The sequence below is a fragment of the Megascapheus bottae genome, chromosome 15, assembly GCF_031878675.1.
Source record: "Megascapheus bottae isolate mThoBot1 chromosome 15, mThoBot2.hap1, whole genome shotgun sequence".
NCBI classification, from domain to species: domain Eukaryota; kingdom Metazoa; phylum Chordata; class Mammalia; order Rodentia; family Geomyidae; genus Megascapheus; species Megascapheus bottae.
In genome coordinates this window covers 19,531,410-19,552,668 of record NC_143523.1, presented here as the reverse complement: position 1 = coordinate 19,552,668, position 21,259 = coordinate 19,531,410, and the positions used below count along the sequence as shown (strand labels likewise).

Genomic DNA, 21,259 nt, shown 5'->3' with positions numbered 1-21,259 from the left:
TCCTCCCCTCTCCCTTTTAATCATACCACCTCCAGTAGAAGGTAGATCAGAGAGGCTCTTTTTGTTCTGTAGGTGATGTGACCCATCCCAGGGTTAGATGAGGCCTTCAGATGCAGGCAGTTCCTTAGAGGAAAATAGCATTTCAAGGGAGATGAACAAGTTAAATTTTATGATGCTGTGAATGTTTATATAACTGAGATAATTTACATAGATGGGGGCATATTTAGGATACAATCTATAGAATTTATTATATAAACATCATATTTATATATAAGTATACTTAACTGAATCCCTCTAAGAAACAGAATATATTTATATGTATATATCTATTTAAATTTTCTCTGTCAAATGCTACACAAAAGATCATTTTTTTGTGTGTCGCTTGTGTGACTTGAATTGTGGCCCTGAGTTTCAAACCCCAGTAGTAGCCAAAAAAATGTTTTTAAAAAGGAGACATTAGGGGGCCGGAGTTTGGCCTAGTGGTAGAGTGCTTGCCTAGTATGCACGAAGATCCAGGTTCGATTCCTTGGCACCACATTCATAGAAAAAAAAAAAAGGCAGAAATGGTGCTGAAGCTCAATTGGTAGAGCTCTGGCCTTGAGGAAGTCCAAGGACTGAGCTCAAGCCTAGGAGTGGCAAAAAAAAAAAAAGACATTAGGAGACAGAGCAATATACACAAGTGGAATACCATGTGAAGCTGAGGTTACCATAGATGGAGCCGCTTATGGGCCAAGAACTGCAAAGGTTTCCCACTCGCCTACACAAGGCACTAACCCGATACTCCCTGGATCTTGGAATTCTTGTCTTCAGATCTGAGGACAATGACTTTCTATTGTTGAAGCCACTTACACTTTTGATGACAGGTCTAGCAAAATTATGCAGGTTATCTACTTAAACATTACCTTCCCAAGGGAAAAAACAAGACGATTGGAGGGAGTGGGAGGAGGGGAAGGGGTGTCAATGTTCAAGAAGTAATGCACCAGTGACCTGACAAAAGTAACTGTAACCCCCTACACCTCACCCAGACAATAAACTACAATAAAACAAACAAACAACAACAAAAAATACAATACCCACATTACTTTCCCTGCCCAAGAAACACTTCCTGATGACCACACTGCACCTAAATTAGATGAGGCACACCTGTTCCATGCCCCCTTTGTGACAGAGGTCACTAAAAGGTTGTAAAGAACTCAGAACCCTCCAGGTTTGAATCCTAACCAGCAACTCACCAACTACATAGATTTGGGCAAGTAGTTCAGAAGACTAAAAAGAAAATCTTGAAGGAGGGAAGAAGAATTGTGTTACATCAGTTTATCATATTATATTGAAAAAATATTTCCCAATAAACCCCTCAAAACAAAAAAAATGGACTTTGTATCTTGTATTGATCCTTGCCTGATACTTCCAGGGAATGTAATTTTGTCATCCTAGTGAGAAAGATGGCTGTAACATTATAGAATGGAGTTTAGCTCTGAAATATAAGATGCTGTGTCTTGCACAGTAGATGAGTTCAATTTAAGGTGCTGTGGTATGGATATCTCTGGAAAGTTAACCTTTAATTTTGTCTTATCTTCTAGTACCAGTCCTGGGTTTTGAACATAAGGCCTCATGACCTTTGCTTTTTCTTGACTTTCCTGCCAAGTACATCTGGTGCTGTATCACTTGAGCCATTCCTCCAGTCCAGTATTTTGCTGGTTAATTGCAGACAGGAGATTCTTATTTGCTGTCTAGAAACTAAGACCCTCCAGGTCTCAGCCTCCTGAGAAGATAGGATTACAGGTGTGAGCCCCAGTGCCTGGCCAAATTAACTTTTGTATCCAACCTAGAAATTATGTTCAGTCATGCTGTTTTCTAACTATGTATGACTTCTGTGTTCTGAATGCTTTTGCCACAAGTGGGATCTACCAGGAGTGCTTAGATCATGAAGACAGAGCCCTCATGAGGAAGGTCCTTACCCTGAGTTTTAAAAAATGAAAAACAAAAGACCCTTTGTAGATCACTTCTCCTTACCACTATGAGGGCATGGGAGAAGGCATGTGTCAATCAGGACGTGTCCCATCACCAGATGCCAACTTTGCAGGTGGCTTCTTTTTGAATTTCCCATTCTCCACAACAGGGAAAAGTGTTGGTTATCAGCCACCCAGGCATTTTGTGATAAGATCCTGAATGAGTGGGACATTGGTGTTAACACCTGTAGTCCTGGCTACCCAGGAGGTTGAGATTTGAGGATTGTGGTTCAAAGCTAGCCTGGGCATGAAAAGCCTGTGAGACACATCTCCACTTAACCACCAGAAAAGTGCAAGTGGTGCTATGGCTCAAGCGGTAGAGCAACAGTCTTGAGCTGAAGAGCTCAGGGACAGCACCCAGGCCCAGAGTTCAAGCCCACAACCCACCCTCCTCCCTCCTACAAAAAAAAAAAAAAAGATCCTGAGTGAACAGTGAGAGGAACCAGATTCTTATTTTTCCTGTGTGTTCTATTATTCAGAGAGGACATAAAATGTCCCTACTTGCTCACAACCTGTTTGAACATTCTGCTCTAAGATACTTGACCCCTCTAAGGCTTTCTTTTCTTTAAAAGGAGGACCATCTGGGTGATTTTTTAAACTATAAAGTGGTTGCACAAAGAGGTGATAGTTCTGTAAGTCAGGTTCTGAGTACAGTGCTGCTTGATCAAGATCAATATCATTCCCTCCATTGTCCTCCCCTGGAGAGTTTTTACAGTGGGGAATGAATGGGCTGATCCATTTGAAAGGCCAGAAAACTCTGATAAAAACTAGTGAGGATGCTGAGCAGTTATCCTTTTATTTCTTGACTATGGAGCCCGGACATTCCAGACACCCAGCATGGAGCTATAGGTATGAGACCACCCTTAACTTTCTTTAAAACATTGCGTCCTAAATTGCCATTTGTAATGATACAAGTAACATATGAATCTTTTCTGCTCTCTGCCAATGTTAGAACAGGAACATAATGTTCCCTTGGATCTATTTCCTTTCTAGGATTTGAATCCTAGCCCATGAGTGCCTGCTGGTCTGACTTCTGCAAACGACTCTGAAGGCCTGCGCTCTGGTACTCACACGCTGGCTGCTGTTGCTGGCTTGTATCCTCCTCCTCATTTACCCTCTACCTCTCCTTTGTCCTCCCTGCTGCCAACAAAGCCATTTCATCAAAGACTCATTCTGATTCTCATTTTCTACACAGCACCCAAGGGTGCCATGGAGCTGCTCTCCACCTCTCAAAATGCTGGTGTGCCAGAGCAGAGGCCAGGAGAGGGGCCCTGTCTCTCAGCTCTACCCCTGTTCATTCATGTTCAGGGACCCCGAGGCACTTTTGCCAGTGCAGAATCTCACATACTCTTCTCACCCGAGAGTAGTTTCTGGTCCTCCCCACAGCATCTGCTCTGTCCTCCTCTGCTCTCCCGGTCCCTGCTCCCTTGAGTCTCTCCAACTCAAGACTTCCTAAACAGAAGTGATCACAAGTACTAAGATGTACAAACACACAGAGGGGGAGGGGACATGGGATACACAGGAGACACTTTGTACCCTGCTTTAGGCTATTCAGTATGCCTAGTTACACAACTCTCAGGCTTCCCCTCTATGCTGTAAGATGCCTAAGAAGAGAGACACAATTGAGATTCAGCAAAAACCAGAGGATAGGATTTCCTGAATAAATTAATTCTAATGCCCACGGAGGCCAGGAAGCTAATGTCAATGAATTAAATATCCTGAATGGTACGTCTATGTCAGAGTGTGGACAACCCATTCCATGAAGGACCAGATGGTAATTTTAGCTTTGCAGTCCACATATATTGTACCTATCAGAACAATGACTTTGAGCTTACAGAGCAAAAGCAGCCATAGACTACATGGAGATAAATAAGCATGACTATTTCTCAGTAAAACTGTACTTAGAAAAACAAGATGTAGACATGATCTGGCTTTTCGTCCACAGTGTACCAACCCCTGTTCAGGTTAGGGGAAGCCACTGTGGGCTTTCCACACGGTTGCCCTATGGGAATAGAGGTCCATGGTTCCTCCTATCTGAGAGAGGTCCAAGAGATCATTTTTCCCCCTAAAACTTCTCAATTAACAAGTATTTTTAGGGCCGGGTTTGGCCTAGTGGTTAAAGTGCTTGCCTAGCATGCATGAAGACCCGGGTTCGATTCTTGGTACCACATACATAGAAAAAAGCCGGAAGTGGTGCTGAAGCTCAAGTGGTACAGCTGTAGCCTTGAGAAAAGTCCAAGGACAGTGCTCAGGCCCTGAGCTCAAGCCCAGGACTGGCAAAAAAAAACAAAAAAACAAGTATTTTTATAGAACAAACAAATACACATTGTAGCACAAAGAACATTGCTTTTGAACCTCTGATTTAATATGCAAAATGTGTTTCTTAAAGTAACTGATGTACAAGGACATTCATTTCTAGGATACTTTGTAGTTTTCTTTAATAAAACAAATTCCTCCCTGCAGAGGTTTATATCACAGACAGACACGCGTGGATGCAACAGTGAAGCTGGCCTGCACTGATCAGAGCTGTGTCTAATTCACAGAAATTCCCTACCAAGCTGGCAAGTATGGGATACAGTTCCAATGTTTTTAAACTCAATTACTGCAGGGTGTCCATAGCTCACACCTGTAATCCTACCTACTCAGGAGGCTGAGATCTGAGGATTGCAGTTCAAAGCTATCCTGGACCTGAAAAGTTTGTGAGACTCTTATCTCTAATTAGACACCAGAAAACCAGAAGTGGCCCTGTGGCTCAAGTGGAGAGTGCTAGCCTTGAGCTGAAGAGTGCAGAGACAGAGCCCAGGCCCTGGGTTCAAGCCCCATGATGGACAAATTTTTAAAAAATTGCTTTGATATTCTAATACAGTGGCCATCTTAATGTCAACGTTAAGAAAGCATGCTGACAACTCACAAGAACCATTAATTTCCAGAAAGGATGAAACCCTATGAACTTATCATTGTATTTGTTACTTGTATTCTTTATCCTTTCCTTACTGGGAAGGAAGCATTACATCATGTTCATAAAGATACAAAGATAAACTGGTCACTGGTGGCTCACATCTGTAATTGTACATACTCAGGAAGTTGAGAATTGAAAATCATGGTCAGAAGCCAGCCTGGACTGGAAAGCCCATGAGATTCATCTCTAATCAATCAAGTCCCCAAAAGGCAGAAGTATATCTATAGCTCAAGTGGCAGTGACTTGGTCTTTTCTCTTTATTTTGTTTTTAAGTCTGAGACTGGAACTTGAACTTGTTAGCTGGTGCTTTCACTCATTAGCTAGTGTTCCACTGACTGACCCACACCTCTAATCCTCTAAAACGAGCTTCCATGTATGCGTGCATACGTGTGTGCGTGTGTGCATGCATGTGTGTGTATAGGTGTGTGTGTATGAGTGTGAGTTCTGTGGCTTGAACTCAGGGTTTTGGTACTCCCTGAGCTTTTTTGCTCCAGTCTAACATTTTATCATTTGAGCCACAGTTCTTCCAAGAGTTTGTCTTGTGCTAAAAAAAAATAAATAAAATATAGAAAAAGCTCAAGGATAGTGCTCAGACCCTAGGTTCTAGAATCTAGGACCACTCCACGAAAACAAATAAAGCAAAAGACAATAATGTAGATCGAGAGAGAGAGAGAGAGAGAGAGAGAGAGAGAGAGAGAGAGAGAGAGAGAGAGAGTGTGTGTGTGTGTGTATGTGTCTGAGTGTGCGTTGATACTGAGGCTTGAAATCAGGGCTCAGTGTTCTTGCTTGGCTTCTCTGCTCAATGCTGGCACTTTCATCACTTGAACCACACCTTCACTTTTGATTGTTTTCTTTCTTGTTAGTTGGAGATCAGAGTCATGGATTTTTCTGCTTGGGCTGACTTCAAGCCCAGATTCTCAGATCTCAGCTTCCCGGCACGCATCTGTATATAGTTATTGCCCTGCCAAATTGTATACCTAACTGAAATAACTGTATTAATCATTACTGTTTCTATTATTCTTTATTTCATATGTTTATGTCTACTTTCTTTTATTAAACCCAGAGGGTAAGATTCAAATGGAAAGCAGGAAAACGATGGCTGTAGGATGCTGGAACTTACCAGAGAGCCAGTTCAAATTCTGGGAGAAAAGAGTAACTAGCCAGGTAAGGTACCACAATAACTGAATGAAACCAAAATATAATTCAGAAGAATGTTTCCTAAAATATAAAGTCCATCACATGAGTTTGATTATCATATTCAGATTCACTACATAGCCTTACAGTTTATTCTCCTTTTCTAGTGATTTCCAGGTAATTCTAAACCTCTTAACTATCAGTTAAAAGATCTCTTGTTTAGACTTCTAAGTCTACACAGGAAGCTAAGAGCCAAGTTAAGATCCATTTCCTTTTCTTTTCTTCTTCTTCTTTTTTTTGTGGGTACCTGAGCTTGAACTGAGATGTTAGGCGTAAGCCACTGCCACTTGGCCTGACATTAATTTTTTTTTTTTTGGCACCAATCGTCAGTGAACTCAGGGCCTGAGCACTGTCCTTGGGCATTCCCAAGACTAAAGCTCTCCCACTTGAGCCACAGCACCATTTCTGGCCTTTTCTATGTAGGTGGTACAGAGGAATTGAGCCCGGGTCTTCATGCATGCTAAACAAATAGTCTACCACTAGGCCCAACTTCCGAGCCTATGATGTGAAATTTTTATTATGGCCAACTATAGATTTACTGGCCAAGCCTACATTTGTAAGCTTATTTACATTAAGTCATTAAGGTATTAAAAGTCTCCTAAAAAGCTTATTTCCTAAAAATAGTAAAGCAAGGCCCATGTTTTTAAAAAATAATGTCATCATTTTTTCTCATTTAGTATGCATTTCTTGCCTATTTACTAAGGTAAACTGAATAAAGTATTACTTCTACTACACTTAAATGCCAAGTAATATTCCAAAGCCTTCTATATATTAACTAACTTAATCTTTTCTCAGACTCTATAAGGGAGGTATGTTTTTTTCACCATTTTATTTACAGAGAAGGGGACTGAAACACAGGATGGTGACTTGCCCACTTTCAACATGGCTTGTTAGGGGCAGTTATGGGTTGGATTGTGTTCACTCAATTTCATATACTGAATATCCTAATTCCCACTATCTCCGCATAGGGCATTCTTTGGAAATAAGGTTTTTGCAGATACAGTTAGTTAAGATGAGGTCATGCTGGATTATGACCCTAACTCAGTGTGACTGGTAACTTGATAAAAAGGGATAGAATGGACATAAGTATGGGAGGATGCTCTGGAAGGACGTAGTCACAGATGGTGAGCTGGTCCCGTACTTAAGGACAAGCTCACATTGGGTGCATCTGCCACAAGCTGAGGGCGCATAGTACAGAAAACCTCCCCTCACCATTCAGAAGAAAGCTACTCTGCAGACAACTTCACCCAGGACTTCTGGCCTTTAGAACCGTGAGATAAGTTTCTGCTAATTAATCCACTCTGTGACTTTGTTCCCACAGTCCTAGTGAGCTAATGCAGGAGGATTAGGAAGAGGTGAAGCAAACTCTGAGCTTATTATTCTTTCCAGCCCCTTTATTAATAGTGCCCATTAGAATAAACAAGCATACCCCTTCATATAGGGCACAGGAGTTACCAGCTCCCATATATAGCAGACAAGCAAATCATTGGATAGTCTTGTTCCTTGTGCATATTCTGGCACCCCAAAGCCTCTAATTTCTGACCACATATTAACTGGAGTTATTTGAGCTTCTACTCTGGCCAGACCTTAAGCCCAACTTCTTACATGGAGCTCATGCCCTTCCTAGAGCTTTCTATTTGAAAACATTGTGAGGCAGAGGGGGAAGCATCATGAATTCAAGGCCAGCTTCAGCCAATAAAACATATGCCTGTCATCCCCCTAAGATCTTATTCAAGGCCTTCCTGAACAGAGAGAGACAGAGAGAGAGAGAGAGAGAGAGAGAGAGAGAGAGAGAGAGAGAGAGAGAGAGAGAGAGAGAGAGAGAGAAAGAGGGAGAGAGAGAGGGGGGAGAGAGAGACAGAGAGAGAGAGAAAGAGGGAGAGAGAGAGGGGGGAGAGAGAGACAGAGAGAGAGACAGAGAGAGACAGAAATTAGAACAAAAATGAAACAAAAGGACTAGGGATTGTGCCAAACAAACAACAGAGAAAAGCCAAGCAAAAAAATCCCACTGACGTTTGATAGATTTTTGAAAGCAGCACCATCTTATTGAGATTAAAAATGTACTCTTTGCTGTGGTTAAAAATGTGCTCTGACACCACATTTTAGGGCATAAAACAAACCTGTACAGATTCAGAAACACTGAAATTATTCCCTGCATTCTCTCAGACCACAAGGGCATTAAATTGGAACTGAACACTAATTCCCACCAACAAATGCCCTGGAGCTTGAACAACACATTGTTGAATCACCAATGGGTCATCGAAGAGATCAGAACAGAAATTCAACAGTTTATGAAATTTAACAAAGAGGAGCACTCAAAATACCAGCTCCTATGGGACACAGCAAAGGCAGTACCCAGAGGAAAATTTATAGCTCTGAGTGCCTACCTTAACAAATTGGAAAAATCACAAACCAACAATTTAATGTCTCACCTTAAGCTCTTGGAAAAAGAGCAACAAACCAACACTAATCCCAGTAGAAGGAAACAAATCATTAAAATCAAAGCAGAGTTAAATGAAATGGAGTCTAATAAATCTATAGACAGAATCAACAAAACAAGGAGTTGGTTCTTTGAAAAAATTAACAAAATTGACAGACCCTTAGCAAATCTTCCCAAAAAAGAAGGGAGCACACCCAAATAAATGAAATCACAGATGAGAATGGCAATATCATGAGAGAAATTACCAAGATCCAGAGCATCATGAGGGAATACTTTGCAAATCTTTATGCCAACAAATTTGAGAATCTAGAAGAAATGGATGACTTCCTAGCCAATATTAACATACCCCACTGAACCAAGAAGACCTAATCCAACTAAACAGACCTATTTCAAGCACTGAAATAGAAATGGCAATAAGAGACCTTCCATCCAAGAAAAGCCCAGGGCCAGATGGATTCACAGCTGACTTCTGTAAGGTCTTCAAAGCAGAGCTTACACCAATACTCCTCAAGTTTTTCAACGAAATTGAAAACGAAGGCTCTTTGCCAAACTCATTCTGCAAAGCCACTGTAACCCTCATCCCAAAACCAGACAGAGATTAATCAAAGAAAGAGAATTATAGACACATTTCTTTGATGAATATTGATGCAAAACTTCTCAACAAAATACTGGCCAACCGTCTTCAGCAACTCACCAAAAAATTTATACACTGTGATCAAACAGGATTCATCACAGGGATGCAAAGCTGGTTCAACATACACAAATCAATTAATATAATTCAACACATCAACAGGAGCAAGGACAAGGATCACATGATTGTCTGAATAGATGCAGAAAAGGCATTTGAAAAGATCCAACACCCCTTTATGCTAAAAGCTCTGGAGAAACTCGGGATCCATGGAACATTCCTCAGTATAATAAAGGCTGTGTATGACAAACACACAGCTAGCATTATACTTAATGATGAAAAGCCATTCCCTCTAAAATCAGGAACAAGACAGGATGCCCATTCTCTCCACTCCTCTTTAACATAGTATTAGAATTCCTAGGCAGAGCAGTAAGGCAAGAAGCAAGCATACAGGGGATCCAAATAGGGAAAGAGGAAGTGAAACTTTCCCTCTTTGCAGATGACATGATTCTGTATTTACCCTATAGACTCCACTCCCAAGCTGCTTGAGCTGATTCAAAACTTTGGCAAGGTAGCAGGGATAAAATTAACCCTCAAAAATCAACTGCCTTCCTCTATGCCAAGAATGAGAGGAACAAGGCAACAATCAGGAAAGCAACTCCTTTTCAATAGTCACAAAGAAAATAAAATACCTAGGAATTAACTTAACTACGAAGGTAAAGGACCTTTTGATGAAAACTTTAAAACCCTGAAAAAGGAAATTAAAGCAGAACTGAGGAAATGGGAAAACCTCCCATGGTCCTGGATTGGAAGAATCAAAATCGTGAAAATGGCAATCTCAACAAGGGCTATCTACAAAATCAACGCAATACCCATCAATATCCCAATGTCATTCTTTAAAGAAATAGAAGAGGCAATCCAAAATTTCATATGGAATAATAAAAGATCCCATATAGCAAAAACAATTCTTAGCAGAAAGAACAGCACAGGAGGAATTTCAATACCAAACTTTAGACTGTATAACAGAGCTATAGTCACCAAAACAGCTTGGTACTGGAACAAGAACAGGCCTGATGACCAACAGAATAGAACTGTGGACCCAGATATTAACCCACAGACCTATGGCCAACTAATCTTTGATAAGGGAGAAAAAAAAATAGAATGTTAGAAAGACAGTCTCTTCAACAAGTGGTGCAGGTAGAACTGGTTAAGCACCTGTAGAAAACTAAAGTTGGATTCTTCATTGTCACCCTGCACCAGGATTAACTTCAAATGGATCAAAGACCTTGAGGTAAAAGCAAATACACTGAAAACTTTACTAGAAGGAATAGGAGATACACTAGGCCTCCTTGGCACAGGTTGAAACTTTCTTAGTAAGGACCAAGAATCACAACAAATCAGAGAAAGTCTGGATAAGTGGGACTGCATTAAACTGCAGAGCTTCTTTATGGCGAAGGACATAGTTAGCAAATTAACTAGAAAGCCTACAGAGTGGGAGAAGATCTTCACTAACCATACAATAGACAAAAGCCTCATATCTAAAATATATCAACAGCTCAAAAAATTGAATCACTCCAAAACTAATCTCCCAAGAAACAACCATTCCATTAAAAGATAGGTCAAAGACTTAAAGACAGTCTTCTCTGAAGAAGAACTAAGAATGGCCTATAGACACATGAAGAAATGCAAATCAAAACAACTCTAAGATTCCCCTTCACTCCGGTTAGAATGGCCAGGATCAAGAAATCTAATAACAGATGCTGGAGGGGATGTGACCAGGAGGGATCACTACTACACTGTTGGTGGGAGTGCAAACTCCTTCAACCACTATAGAAAGCAGTGTGGCAGTTCCTCAAAAGACTAAACATAGAGCTCCCCTATGACCCAGCAATTCCACTACTTGGCATTTACCCAACCATCCAGAAACAAGGACATACTAAACCACCAGCACAATGATGTTCATTGTAGCACTATTTACTATAGCAAAGATATGGAACCAACCCAGATGTCCCTCAGTTGATGAGTGGATCAACAAGATGTGGTATTTATACACAATGGAATTCTATGCTGCTGTCAGAAAGAATGACATCGCCCCATTTGTAAGGAAATGGAAAGACTTAGAAAACATATTAAGTGAAGTATGTTAGACTCAAAGGAACATTGGCTCAATGGTCTCCCTCATTTGTCACAATCAGTAGAAACCTTAGGCTGTCCTAGCAAAGATTTACAGTAGAACAAAACCAAGATACATAAGGCCATATAGAATGATGCCAAATAAGTGGACCTCCAGGATATAGAAACAAAAGCCATATTATGATTGTTGTCCTTAATGTACTATGTTATCTCTCATCTCTTTTGCTGTCCCTTGGGTATCTCATATTGTGACAGTTTTTCACCTTGTTATCTGATATATTATATATGTATATATGTGTATTTGATTATTTGACATTGGATAGGGAAATGGGGAAAACAAGAGGAGGGGCAGGGGTGGGGGAAAGGAAATGGGGACCAAAACATGAGAAAGGGTATCAATGTAGGTGAAGTAATGCACCATCTCTCGTGTGAATATAGTGTAAGCCTTCTCTTAATTACAATAAAAAACATTTAAAAAATTGAAAATATGGAAAAAAAGATTAAAAATATACCACTAGGAGAAAAAAAAAATGTGCTCTGACAGGAAAAATGTCTTCAGGTAGCCTGGTGACCTCCAGCCAGGCAGGGAGGAGAACTGAGAGGCCCCAGAATATTGGGGGGAATCCAGCCAGGGTTCCTGAACTCTGGGGAGGGCAGGGTCCCCAGCAGGCGCCAGGGCGGTTCCCTCTCCAGGCAGGCTGCCTAGGGGCCAGCGTGTCCAGGCACCACCATCCCCTGCGACTTAGCCAGAAGCCTGGAGGGCTGAGCCCAGGGCTGGAGTGACTCCAGCAGGGAGGTCCTGCGCCTGGGGCCCCTCCACGCGCCGGGTGTGGGGGCAGCGCGGACCCCATGCGGGGGGCCGGGCTCTGTGGCCCTGAGATCCTGGCCACAAACCGCGCCCTCCAAGTCAGCACGGGGAACACGTGTTGGGCGGGGCAGCGGGGAACTTTGGCCTGACCCGGAGTGGGAGGGGGGCCCGGAGATACAAAAGAGGGAGGAGCGGCGTGGGACGTCCGGAATCACCCCGTCCTCGGAGTCCCGCCGACCCGCTCCGTGTGCTCTCCGCGCAGCCATGTCCAAGGAGTCCCAGAGGAGCCTGGGGAAGGGTGAGGCCGGCCCGCCAGCCCGGGGACGGGTGGTGACGGTGCCCCGAGGCTTCCCTAGAGGGGGGACCGGCTGGTGAGGGCTCCGGGGGCGACGGGAGGCTGGGGGCTCCCCACCTCTCCCCGATCGTCACCTCCGCGTCTTCTTCCTGGCAGGCAGCGCGCCCCCGGGGCCCGTCCCCAATGGCCACATCCGCCTCTACAGCATGAGGTTCTGCCCGTTCGCGCAGAGGACCCGGCTGGTCCTGCAGGCCAAGGGAATCCGGTGAGGACCCCCAGCCGGCCGCCAGCGCAGGGGGAGGTCGGACTCTCGGGGGTTTGGGCTGCTGGCTTTGTTTGTAGGAGATAAACGTGTCTGGGTCCCCTGTGGGAAACACGGGTTAGAAGCAGGCAGGTTCCAGCAGTCCCAGACACTGTTCAAATTACCCAGCCATGCTTGAGGGGAGGGGAGAGGTGGGCTTTGCTTTGTTTTGTTTTTTAACGTTGGTCCTGGGAACACCAGTCCCAGAGCTTTTGTGCCCAAGGTTAGCAATCTACCATTTGAGGAACAGCTTCCCTTCCTGTCCACCCATTTAGGAATTAAAAAAGGGACCTTGCAGGATGGTGAGCCACTGGTTCATGATCACTCTTGGGTTAAAACCACCAAAGACCCACTGATGGTAACTAACTTAGCTCTGCCTCCTGGATTCCTGATATTTATCCTAGTGGCTTCTCTATCTGTGTGTGTGTGTGTGTGTGTGTGTGTGTGTGTGTGTGTGTGTGTGTGTGTGTGTGTGTGTACAGTCTGTCCTCAGCATAGACCCTCAAGAGTTGAGACATATCCCTCCTGGCTGTGTACCCAAGGGAGTGTCAGTTGTCTTGTGCACTTCCCAGCAGATTGGCTTATTTCTTTAGTTGGATAAAAGGTGTCTATACTTAGAAAGTTGTCTGTCAACAGTTGGGTTACCCACACTGGGCAAGTCCTTGGCTTTCCTCTGATACCCAGAGTCCAGTGGAACCCCATCCCTCTCCTGACCCTGGGAATCTGTGATACTTAAGGTTGGAGAAGGCTCTGAGTACCTAAGATTACAGGTGTGGGCCACTGGTGCCTGGCAAACACTGTAATATTTGTGGCATTAGTCAGAACTGACATTGCAGTGAGAAGAAATTCAGAATTGTTGTTTTCAAGAGATAGTTCATATACATGGAATGGCAAAGTCCAGGAACAGGGCATGGTTGGGGTCAGGGATAGAAAGTCCCAGGTATGCCACTCTCTCTGGAGCTCTAGGTTAAATGACCAGTCTCATTAGGATAGTCTTCTAAAGGAAAATGGGAAATTATTTTATTATAACATAGTGGAGAAGACCTCCCGTGGGGGAAGTAGCACCTTTTAGATAATGGAGTACTTCTGCTGTGTTCATGGACCAGTTTAACTCTGAGACTCAGTACACTGTGCTTGATGAAGCACTGGAACTTTACTACATACTACAACCTGGCCAAGTAGTTTTATGTACATACTGGTATCTCTCAACTCTCTGGAGCAGGTATGCTGGCCATTGGCTGAAAATGCCCAACTATATCAAAATACGTGTGTACTGAGAGGCTTCTTGATTGAAAAAGTGCACAATTTACTTCAGTTTTCATGGTGAAAATTTTCAGAAATGATCATTTGACACAGGGAGGTCTTATGGGCTTTTTTTTGTTGTTGTTATGGTTATTGGGCTTTGTTCTATTTCTTGGGTTTTAGGTAGTGGCTAGGTTGTATCTACTATTCAAACTGGCTAGTCAGTTGTTTCCAGGGACTAGGCATTTAAATCCTCAAAGTAAATGTCATAGCTACTACTCTAGATGGGAGATGGGAAAAGAGAAGGTGTCCGTATAGATTACACTTAATCTGTTCTTTTGGACATTAATCCAGCTTTAGTAGTAATACCGCTCAATTTAACAATTCTGTGACACTCTGATTTCCTGGGAAGATATAATTACAATGGAAGGGATGGCATGACTCCAGCTGTTTTTCCTTTTTTTGGATTACTTTGTAGGTTTTTTTTTTTTTTGCTGGTCATGGGGCTTGAACTTTGGGCCTGGGCGTTGTCCTTGAGCGCTTCACCTCAAGGCTATCGCCCTAGCCCTTGAACTAAGCACCATTTCTGGTGTTCTGGTGGTTCATTGGAGATAAGAGTCTCACAGATTGCTCTGCCAAGCTGGCTTTGAACCATGATCCTCAGATCTCAGCCTCTTGAGTAGCTAGAATTACAGGCATGAGCCACTGGATAGGAGGTTTTTTGTTGTCATTGCTTTTTAATATACATCACTTAAAAAGACCATACCAACACATGAGGATTTAATTTGTAACTATTTTGTGAATGTTTTAAGAAATCATTTCTCACTATCTTTATGAAAACCCAGGCCTTTTTAATTCATAATCTTAATATGAATCAAAGTGAAATAAACTTCACAGTGGAAACAGTTCAATTTCTTACTTCATATGAAAATCTTATGAGATGTCAACACTCTTGTGCTCAATACAATTATCCACTGACTTTTAAAGAAACATAGTATAGGGACCGGGAGTTTGGCCTAGTGGTAGAGTGCTTGCCTAGCATGCACGGAGGCCCGGGTTCGATTCCTCGGTACCACATACAAAGTAAAAAGAGGCCAATAGTGGTGCTGAAGCTCAAGTGGTAGAGCTCTAGCCTTGAGAAAGTCCAAGGACAGTGCTCAGGCCCTGAGCTCAAGCCCAGGACTGGCCAAAGAAAAAAAAAGAAACGTAGCATTTCCCCTGAAGGAAGGAGCAAATTCTGCAATATGTGGCAACATATATGGACTTTGAGGACACTGTGCTAGGTGAATCAATCACAATTGAAAGGTAAATGCCTGATTCCATTTACTGGAGGTATCTAAAAGGGTAAATTCTTAAAATAGGAAAGTAATATAGGGAGAATCAAGCATTTGGCTCTTCAAATTGAGGTTTGAGTTACTGAGTGGATGCTTTCTTCAGATATTCAGGCAATGAGCACTTAGGAGATAGAAACAGGAGGATTTTTAAATCCATGGTCATCCTTGTCTCAAATACAGAGGAAAAAAGAGATGATTCTCTTGAATGTGTCTTTCAGGCATGAAGTTGTCAACATCAACCTGAAAAATAAGCCTGAGTGGTTCTTCACAAAGAATCCTTTTGGGCTGGTGCCAGTTCTGGAAAACAGTCAGGGCCAATTAATCTATGAATCTAGCATCACTTGTGAGTACCTGGATGAGGCATACCCTGGGAAAAAGCTGCTGCCAGAAGACCCCTATGAGAAAGCGTGCCAAAAGATGACCTTTGAGTTATTTTCTAAGGTGTGTGTCTGTAAGAAATGTCACTCCTATTTGAAAAAGTTTTGTTTCAAACCATTTTAGATTAAAATCTTCCTGCCTCTTTTGCTGGGAGAAAGTCTTGGCCTGATGATTTACTAAGCATCATTGATACATCTGCTCTAATATTACTGTCTTCCAGAACTTGCTGGAGCTCGTCAGTACTCTAAATCTGTGTTCTCAGATGTATCTATATGTTACATGTACTGTGTAATATAGAATAAGTGGGAAATAAGTAATAAATATGCTATAACATATAATTGGATGCTTGAAAGATCAAGCTCATGTAAACATATATTATGAGGGAAGCAGGAACCACTACATTGTATTGAAAAAGGAACCAATATATGGCAAAGTGAAAGGGAGCAGGTACTTACGTGGGGATGAGGAACCAGGCAATGATGGAAATGTGGACAGAGGATGCCTGGAAACTTTCAGCTCCCATGAGGCAAACCATACTGACATGGATGGGATTTTAGGCTATTCTTTTGGTTTTACAAGTACCTATGAACTTATGTGGAATACAGAAATAGCAGAACACAAAACCACCTCCACCACTGAGATGATTTAATAATCATCTGACAATCCCCTTAGTCCTTTTGTGTCCTCTTCAAGACAGAACTCAGAAAAATTCTCTTCCCAATCACCTCTGCAGCTGGGCCCAGGCCTGTGACCTGGGCTTTGGCCATAGCCATTCATCCCCTCAGTGTCTAATTAAGATTAAACTTTTTGGCTCAAAGATTCCAGTGACTTCTGTTACCACATCTTAGTTTAAAAATCAGCCCGTGGCTTCTGTGAATACAGGGACTAGGTACAGCCTGTCTTTGTGCAATAGCCTCATACCAGTGCTGTTAGGGCTCTGTTATGTTTCAATGGAAACAAGCACATGTCCTTAGCCTTAAACTACTCTACTAACAAATTATTCTTTCTAGGTACCACCTTTGATAGGAAGCATTATCAGAAGTCAAAATAAAGAAGACCGCACTGGTCTAAAAGAAGACTTACACAAAGAATTCAGCAAGCTAGATCAGGTAATTTTTTTTCCTCTCAGCTTTTATCACAGTAAATGATACTATATGTTGACTGTTCTTTTATCCACTTTCTTCATACTCCCGTTTCCCAGTTAAAATTCCTATCGAAGGCTTGAGTGTGATAGCACATGCAGGTAATCTCAGCCACTTGGGAGGAAGAAGGAGGAGGAGGTGTGAGGCTGACCTGGGCAAAAATGCAAAAACCCTATCTGAAAAATAAGGCAAAAAAGGCTGAGGTGTGCTTCAAGTGGTTATAGCGAGTGCAGGCTCTGACTTCAAACTCTAGAACTACCAAAAAGTTAAAAGAGAAAATGCCCAATAAATTTTGAATTTAAAACAAGTTGCTTATAAATTAGAACTCCCAGAAGAATTCTACCATGAGTTTGTCTTTTTGTAGTTATTTTCAGGATAATATCTTGCTGTGGAACTCCAGCAGGCCTCAAACTCTAGATCTTCCTGCCTTAGTGTCAGATTGCTGGGATTAAATTGTACACCAACATGTACTGATCATAGACTTATCTTAAAATTTGGTTGCATTATTTAAACTAACAAGAACTAAAGGAAAATATTATCCACAGTTCTACAATTGGTCACCTGTTGAAACTTGTTACGTATCTACTATAGCTGTAAACATTTTCCCGTCAATCTAGGTATGGTGTTATTGGTATTTTTGATGCTGAGTCATCCTGATGTTACTGGAATAAAACCTACTTAATCTCAGTGAACTTTCATATATATTTGACTATTGTTAACAGTCAAAAGATTTCTGGATGTTTTCCTAATGAGACTAACTCCGGATTTCCTGTTCTGATATCATTTATTTGTTCTGCACAAAGATTACCTAATTTTTTTAAACGGATTGCCTAATTCCCTTATTTTTCTAATCTCCATTTGATAGGTTCTGGCTGTTTCTGTAAAACATTTAATGCTGGTGTCTTTTGCAGATTTTTCATTATCAGTTCAATGTTTGGTTGGTTGTTTTTTTTGTTTTTGTTTTTGTTTTGTTTTTACTGGTTACTTGATTGCACACGCCCCCTTGGGGGGTAGAGTTGTATTTCTGGAATCAATTTTGGTAGACAACATGGAATCTCAAAAGTAAGATGCACACATATTCTTCCAATGGTGACAAGTTTAGTAGACAGAAGGCTATTATTCCTGTAATTATAAACAACGAATTCCCAATGCAGAATGTTCCATGGGCCCTGAGGAAAACTATAGAGGTGAAGCTTAGTGGTCTACTCCTTTTTTCCTCTCTTCTTTTAGTATTTTCAAATTTAACAAAAATGTATTTGGGGGCTGAGAGTTTGACCTAGTGGCAGAGTGCTTGCTTAGCATGCACGAAGACCTGGGTTCGATTCCTCAGTACCACATACATAGAAAAAAGCTGGAAGTGGGGCTATGAGTCAAGTGGTAGAATGCTAACCATGAGGAAAAAGCCCAAGGACAGTGATCAGACCCTGGGTTCAAGTCTCAGGAACGGCCAAAAAAAAATATGTACACAAACACACGCACACACACACACCACATGCATTGAGGCAACATATCTGCAAGAAACTGAACAATTTGTAATTGCTCTGCATATTTGCCAAATCACTGTCTGGCAGTGTGTTCTTTCCAACTGCAACATGTGCAGGAATGGGTGGCTACGTACTGATTAGAGATCCACATGAACACAAGAACCTCCTGGCTGATGCTGGACACCTCAGGATACCTGTTCATGTGGACCAGGGCAGTGACACTCGCTGGTGCTACCCCCACACCGGTCTTCTTCCCACATGCTCCTGCCATTTTCCTTGATTCCCAGGAATTCTTTCTATAATTGGTCCTTTGTATCTTACCAGTCGTTTGTGTTATGGAGATCTTGTCCTTCCTTGCTTATTTTATCTTTATCCAATTCCCAGTTTATTTTTACCTATTTATGTTATTTAGTGATAGGTTCTAAAATTGTTTCCAATCAAACAGACAAAAGCCCAGCTGGAATATGTAAGGATAACAGCTTTTGCATATCTCTGGTTCAATTCATTTGTGTTCACCATTTGTAATGGTGATTCTTACTAGATGTACAAGTAAGTTCTGTTATTTAATGTTCAGGTCCTGACTGACAAGAAGACGACTTTCTTTGGTGGAAATTCTATCTCCATGATTGACTATCTCATTTGGCCCTGGTTTGAACGTCTGGAAGTACTGGAACTAACCGAGTGAGACCCTTGAATATTTGGTGCCTAAGGTCGGGCAACGGGCATACTATTGTACATTAAACTTGTTTGTTTTCTGGAGAAAAAGTTGGTATGAATGAAGATAAGCAGGTAGGAGAGTCCTAGGCTATCCAGGGTATCATATTCTTCTGTTCACTACTTCTCCCCCATCCTAGAGGTTTCTGTGAAATGGATGAAAAATGTTTTAAAATTTACTCCTTTTTACTGGTTACAAATTTATTATGCTAAACTCATTTTTTTTTGTCAGCCTTGGGCCTGGACTCTGGGCCTGGGCACTATCCCCGACCTCTTTGGCTCTAGACTACCGCCCTACCCCTTAAGCCACAGCCTAGGGATTAATTGGGGATAAGAGTTGCCCTACCCCTTGAGTCACAGCCTAGTGATTAATTGGAGATAAGAGTCTCACATTCTTTAATTTCTTTAATACCTGGGCTGCCTTTGAACCACAATCCTCAATCTCAGCCTCCTGGGTAGCTAGGATTGCAGGTGTGAGCCTCTGTGCCTGCTAAACATTTTTTATGTCTTGTTCCAGGATTCTATGACCAGGATTGCTTCCCATTTACTAGTAGGATTTCCAGATCATTTTTTCAAAACTTCCATGGTATAAGTTTGGCAACCAGTCATCTTGGCTTACTTCCGTTTTCCTTAAAAAGAAAGTTTGCACATTTTCCCCCCACTTACTCTTGTAGCCCAGGTTGGCCTCAAACTTTTTTAAGTTTTTTAAGCTTCCTGAATGCTGGGACGATACAGGTATGGGTTATCACACCCAGTTGGACAAACACTAACTGAACCAAGTCTACCTCACCTGATTCCTCTTCTGTGAAACCAAGATTTCTAGGATACCTTTTAAATGCAATATTCTACGATTACATGCATTTAAAGTAACCTTTACAGAAAGTTAGGGAAAACCATGAAAAAGAGTGATGATGATGATCCATGGGCACAGTGCCATTTTAGTTACTGTAGCTCACACTGTAATTCTTCTTCCTACAGGTGTGTCTCCCACACTCAACTGAAGCTGTGGATGACAGCCATGAGGAAAGATCCCACAGTTTCAACCATCTCCACTGACCCGAAGATCTATGGAGGCTTCCTCCATCTCTATTTACAGAACAGCCCTGAGGCCTGTGACTATGGACTCTGAAGGGCAACGCCAGTCAGAGTGAAGCTCTGTCTGTTAGTTTCTATCACTGACAGAAATAACACTATGATTTCTTTTTACCATGTAGTCTCAATCACATTGGCTCCTTTCTGCTTTGAAATCCTGGCTCCATAGGGGATACTCAAGTAACTTTCTGGGTTTTTGTCATAGTCTTTGATGTAACACCCCCATCCCATCATCTCTCATGAGACCTAGACTTTATTCTAGATGGCTTGACTTCTTTTAGAAAATATTCACTGGGATAACGAGTGGTCATTTTTTTTTTTCCTGTCCTGGGGCTTGAACTGAGGGCCTGAGTGCTTGCTGTCTTTGGCCTTTCTCAAGGCTAGAGCTCTACCACTTGAGCCACAGCAGCATTTCTGGCTTTTTACTGTGCATGTGGTACTGAGGAATCGAATCCAGGTCTTCTTCATGCATGCCAGGCAAGCACTCTACCACTAGACCAAACTCCTGGCACACCTGCGTGGTCATTTTAAGAATAAATGTTCTCTCAGATCTTTTGTTTGTTTGTTTGTTTTCTCTTTCAGCTTTTGAATGGGGGCAACTCTCACTTCCTCATCCTTTCCAACATCAAGTGAATTGCAGGTGGAAATCTCAAGGCTCAGTGGCCAGTGCCCTATTGTTTGGTATCCCAGCCTCCAATCTCCTCACTCTTTCTTCCAAATCTCATGCTGGGCATGGGATCATTACCTTACCTATGTAGTTAGATTCTGTGGAGACCACATTCACTATGTGAGGCTGGACAAGTAAAAGCTCAGTGAGAAATATCAGTGACACGGTGCCTGTGTTTCCACAGCCCGCTGGGGATTCAGGCCATTTCCTCCCTCTCCCTTTTAATCATACCACCTGCAGTAGAAGGTAGATCAGAGAGGCTCTTTTTGTTCTGTAGGTGATGTGACCGATCCCGGGGTTAGGCGAGGCCTTCGGATGCAGGCAGAACGTTGTGGGGAACACACGGAGGCCACCCCCAGTGGGACACGCGGTGAGGAGAGTCCGTCTTCCTGGATTTCCAGGGAGGAAGAGCGTCGCAGTGATTATTTCTTCAGCATGC

At 42.2% G+C, this 21,259-nt stretch overlaps 1 protein-coding gene across 1 annotated transcript; it reads left to right on the top strand.

Moving 5' to 3' along the window:
• Positions 1-12,302: 12,302 nt before the first annotated feature.
• Positions 12,303-20,703, top strand: LOC150053861 (glutathione S-transferase omega-1-like). The gene is made up of 6 exons (XM_090345939.1): positions 12,303-12,469; positions 12,623-12,731; positions 15,562-15,784; positions 16,732-16,830; positions 18,922-19,028; positions 20,040-20,703. Exons 1-6 carry the CDS (start codon positions 12,436-12,438, stop codon positions 20,188-20,190), a joined length of 723 nt encoding a protein of 240 aa, XP_090202065.1. The 5' UTR covers positions 12,303-12,435; the 3' UTR covers positions 20,191-20,703.
• The last annotated feature ends 556 nt before the right edge of the window (positions 20,704-21,259 follow it).